Raw genomic sequence first — 5229 nt, forward strand, 5'->3', positions numbered from 1 at the left:
TAAACAAAAAAAGTACCCCGAGTCTTTGCTTTCTGTTTATTTTTTATCGGGTATTCCTTTGTGGCCTCCATATTCGTTTCGATGGGACGTTTTTCATTTTTTTCCAACGAACAACCAACCACGCTTGAAGCAGAGACGACAATCAACTCCTGAACACCTTGGAATTGGATAAGAATTGGACATTATTGGGCAATTGGACAGAATTATTAAAACAGGTAAGAGTTGGACAGTATAGCCCAATGGAAGTCTAATTTAGAATGTAGACATTGCCGGAAAACCTTTGACACATATACATATACCATTTCAGAGAACGACTGACCAAGACAATCTTGGAAAAGTATACGGTTTCTGAGCAGAACTTTGTGGCGTACATGAAACTCTTCAATTAACAATTCTAATTTTCACTATGGAAGAGGAGATCATTACAAACATAACCTGCACAGTTTGTGGTGAAACAGACTTCGAACAGCGTGAGGGTTTTTACTATTGCCGAGAATGTGGTACCAAACAGGAGCAAGTGCGTCAAGTAGAGGTGGAAAATGATGATGATGCTTTCAATGAAACAACGACCACAAAACATACAAAAACCTTGAAAATCAATGTGGTCAAGGCAGAGAAACGTATGTCATTTTTAAATCTCCTGAGTAGCTCTAACTTTAAATATCATCCTATTACAGCTCAACTTACCTCCTGGGAATGTTACAATTACATTTTACGAGGCTATGTCGAGGAATTACTTTCGTATGGTGCAAAAGAGGAACTCAAACTTATGGCCCTACAGGTATGGGCAGCCTATCTAAGGCGCATGGAAGTGGCCTTCTTTAATAAGAAACATGCCGATTTGCCCCGGCTGGGAGTACGTTATCTTGCAAAGTATGATATCTAATATTGTTACACTTTAAGGGAGAATATTAATTCTGTTTTAAAAATTTAGTGATGCAGAGACAATTTACAATCATGCCAAGCAGCGTAAGAAACGGAAACGTAGCAGTACAAAAAAAACGATACGAGTGTTACCAGTGGCGGTGAAGAAATGAGCACAAGGAGTTGGAGACAAACAAAGGTAATCCATATTTAAGTCTAATCATGCCAAGAAGTTTTTTTAAGGGATTTGGGTTTGATATGAGAACACTTGGAAAACAATAAAATGAAGCAGCAAGACTGAATTAATAAAGACCTTAGCACCGGAATGCATTTCAACGGTAAACCCAAATTATCCAGCTTTGTCAGCAAGGATTCCGAACGGAACGAAAAACAATTGCTGCTGTACACACAATAACCTTACATAGTTTTAAAGACCAACAAATAGGATTTTTTCATGTGTCTTTAAAGGTTAAGAGACACCAACTATTTCAAGTCAGGGCTAAGAAATTTAGGATTTCAGTTCATTCAAGAACAGAGAAAAAATACAAACAGTAAAAGAGATGTGTGTAATAGATACTAAAACCCCTTGATTGGTGATAATATCGATGGTCTATAAAAAAGGAGCAAAATTGTTGATTGCCTTTTGAAGTATATATTAAAGGGCTGCAAGTGTGACATATTTCTCTATTTATGCCATGGAGAGAAAACGCTCGTCATGTTGTGCCCTGTTTGATCAAACGCATAACAGTACGTGACATCCAACCAAATGCTCGATGTCTCGTCATGTCGGTCAGGCTCAAACCCATCGTCATAACATGTAATGACCAATAAAAGGGGATGTTGAATAGTGCGTCATACAAAAATGTTCTACCACAAAAATTACAACAATAATGGAACAATTGCCAACGAGAAATACACACACGTAATGAAGGCAAATGCGCAAACGCTACCTGTTTTTCCGATATGTGAAAAATACAATTTTTGTAATAAAGTATTTCTTGGCGAATAATAACATATTTCAGGTACTTCTAATTGGTCCACACAAAATTTTCACATTTCGGCTATTGACGAAACAATCCAAAATGGCAATCATTATTAAAAAGAACTGATACATTTTCTTAATATTTCTGCCCTCAACTACGTCATAAAGAATATTTTTAATTATTGATTTCGTACTCACTTTTATATGTATGCCGTGTTTGTTACTTCCAATTACAGCACACACAAAAACACATCCTCACCGTCGAAAGTAACACACACACACTCTCTCAATTTAAGCACACGTACACAAATGACACACAATTTGACGATGACACGGTTCGATGTTATCGTTGACACCCTGCATTTATGGAGAACACCATGCAAATATTCGAGTCAGCCATGCCACGATCGAACCTTAGACAATGGCACACATGAATCAAAATGGGGGATGTTGTTGGTTGTCATTGCCTATCAAATACATAGCGCATGATTGAGTAGACAAAGTCAGTGTGTCGAAAAAAGCATAATTCATACAATTCGTCTTGTGCAGGCCTTTAGTATATATTGCCATAATTAGTCTCTCTTTTCGTCCTCACAAGGCCTGTTGCATTCGATGTAAGAATTGTTCTAAAACTTTTCTTTTAGTATTTGACTAAACATTTGGCTAGATTTTTTTTCTTTTATACCACCAACGGCATTTTGAATCAAAGCATGAATCTGTTGCTCTGAAATTGTGGCAACGTGTCTGTGACATAGAGTTTGGAGGCTGGGAAACTAATATTAGAGCTAAATTACACTCTATGGTGACATATCACATTTTATACCCTCTGTGCACCAGAAGGCTAATATCAGCCCAAATGAATTTCGGCATTTACGACTGAATTTATCCTAGAAAGTATCACTTCAAATTTGGTGTAAATCGGTTCAGGTATAGCTATAGCTCCCATATATATGTTTTATCCGATTTGGGGTTTAAAGTCCCTCACGCGCGTAATATGCATTCCACAACAATGATCTTTGGTACCAGTTATCAGATACAGCTCTGAAATAAGTGTATCAAATTTTATATATCTTCAACCGATTTCGGGTTAATTGTGCACCAAATGGTCAATATCAGTCCAAATGACCTGAATTTTGGCACATCTGACCGAATTCAGTCTAGAAGCAAGTACATTTAAATTTCAGATATAGCTATAGCTCCCATATATGTTCCATCCAATTGGTGTTTAAGTCCCTCATATTCGTAATATGCATTCTACAAAATGACATTTGAGACCTGATGTGTTAAAGAGGTCGAAAATACCTCTGCCAAATTTTATCGAGATTAGATCAAATCTGGATATAGCTCCCATATATATCTTCAACCGATTTCGGGTTAATTGTTCAGCAAATGGCCGATATATGTCAAAAATTTTTGGTATATCCAATCGAATTCAGTCTAGAAGCAACTACATGAAATTTGGAGAAAATCGGTCCAGATATAGCTATAGCTCCCATATATGTGTTTCATCCGATTTGGTGTTTAAGTCCCTCATATTCGTAAAATGCATTCGACAACAATGATATTTGGTACCAGATATTTTATAGAGCTCAGAAATACCTTTGCCAAATTTTATCAAGAACGGCTAAAATTTAAATATAGCTCCACATATATCCTTAATCCGATTTCAGGTTTATTGTGCAAATAATGACTAATATGAGCCCAAATGGAGAAACTTGGGGACGTACCTTTCCATTTGTGGAACCCGGCTCCGATATATATTTAATATAATCATTCTCGAAGTGATATAATGCACTCTATAGCAATGTTATTTGCTATAAAATTTAGTGAAAATCGATTCAGAATAGGATATGCCTCCTATATATTAGTTCTCACTGAGACCAAACTAAACTGCTCTAAAGCCAAGTATTGATAGGTGCAATGATCTACTTCAATTAAATTGTTTTGTTACGGGAGCTCTACTAAATATGCATAGTGGTGTAGGGTATCATATAGCCGGTCCCGCCCAACTTTTGACTGGTTTATTTTGATATATAACAAAAAATCGATCCACTTAGTATCCGATAATTATTTCAGGCAATAAAATGCTTTTGCATACAAATCATTTATATATTTTTAAACGTTTGTGTTAGGCTTGAGCCCACAATTAATTAGAAATAAAATTGATCGGGGAATAACAAAGGCAAAAGCAAGAATTTCGTACGAGCTTCGGTACAGTTTTGGGGCCCATTGTGTTCGGGGACATTTCCAATTACACCTGAAAAAGAAGAGCATGAATTGTAGTAATATAAGAACAATCTGGATATTGAAAATACCATTATTAGGTGCTTCCTGCACTGGTCCATCTACGTTGGGTTCAGGAACCACTTTTGAAATGGAAAAAAAAATATGTTGTTATTATACAAGGAAAGAAATGAATAATAAATAAATACCATTGTCTTGGGAATCCTGTACTGGCCCATCTACATCATTTGGAGTTGCAGGCAATGCAGCGGCATTGGCGTAAACTGCGAAACAACAGATCGCTACGAACAATACAAAAATGTACGAACGCATTTTTTGGTTTCTGTTATTTGAAGTGAATAATGCTTCTTAAAAAAAACCGAACAAATGTAACAATGTTTGGTTTAGCTTGGTATTTATATTCTATTCATTTATTAAAAAACCAATATCTACGTGTTTATCCCACAACTCATCAATCATTTTGCAATGTCAAGTTTAAATCGTAACCAAACAAGTAATTACAAAGACATAGAAGTATATAGATGGGACAAGACAGAGCCAAGACATGGCAACCCTGTGAAAATACTTCTGTTGTTATGATATCGTAACAACATAATAGTTAGCAATGTTATGCGATTTAAGCCGCTTAGGCAATATGCAATTAATTTGGAAAGTCTATGGAATAGAATTTTGAAACACAATTTTTGGATTTTTTCAAACTTTTGTTTGTCATATTTTTCTATAAATGTATTTTTGATATTAACATTTTCCTGTCATGAACTGTTATATAGATAGTATAGACACAAACCATTTGCTCAAAATGCATTTTGTCTAGTCTTTACCATTTTAGGTCTTTGGTAATTATTACAAAACTGAAGTTATTACATTGCGTCACAAATCCAGTTCAATTTCCTATTTTAAAAGTTATGTTATTGCCAGAAGAATTTCCACAATTCTTCAATTTGTCTTCCATACAATAACGTCTATGTGTCTTAATTCATAGAATATCGTCCCGCAATTTTTATTTTAATGAATATTCGTTATATTTTTTCACTTATGGGAGGGCCAATGTAGATTTTTATTGAGACTACTCATAAACTTTACAGATGAAAACCTTTGTTATATGACCATTCATGCTTTTATAGACGATCTTCTATGAT

At 35.3% G+C, this 5229-nt stretch overlaps 1 protein-coding gene across 1 annotated transcript; it reads left to right on the top strand.

Moving 5' to 3' along the window:
* The first annotated feature begins 310 nt into the window (after positions 1 to 310).
* LOC131804756 (TATA box-binding protein-associated factor RNA polymerase I subunit B-like) lies at positions 311 to 1054 on the top strand. Its single transcript, XM_059127917.1, has 3 exons — positions 311 to 620; positions 678 to 873; positions 935 to 1054. The coding sequence occupies exons 1-3, from the start codon at positions 407 to 409 to the stop codon at positions 1035 to 1037; spliced, it is 513 nt and encodes a 170-aa protein (XP_058983900.1). The 5' UTR covers positions 311 to 406; the 3' UTR covers positions 1038 to 1054.
* The last annotated feature ends 4175 nt before the right edge of the window (positions 1055 to 5229 follow it).

The sequence above is a fragment of the Musca domestica genome, unplaced genomic scaffold, assembly GCF_030504385.1.
Source record: "Musca domestica strain aabys unplaced genomic scaffold, Musca_domestica.polishedcontigs.V.1.1 49, whole genome shotgun sequence".
Lineage (NCBI taxonomy): Eukaryota > Metazoa > Arthropoda > Insecta > Diptera > Muscidae > Musca > Musca domestica.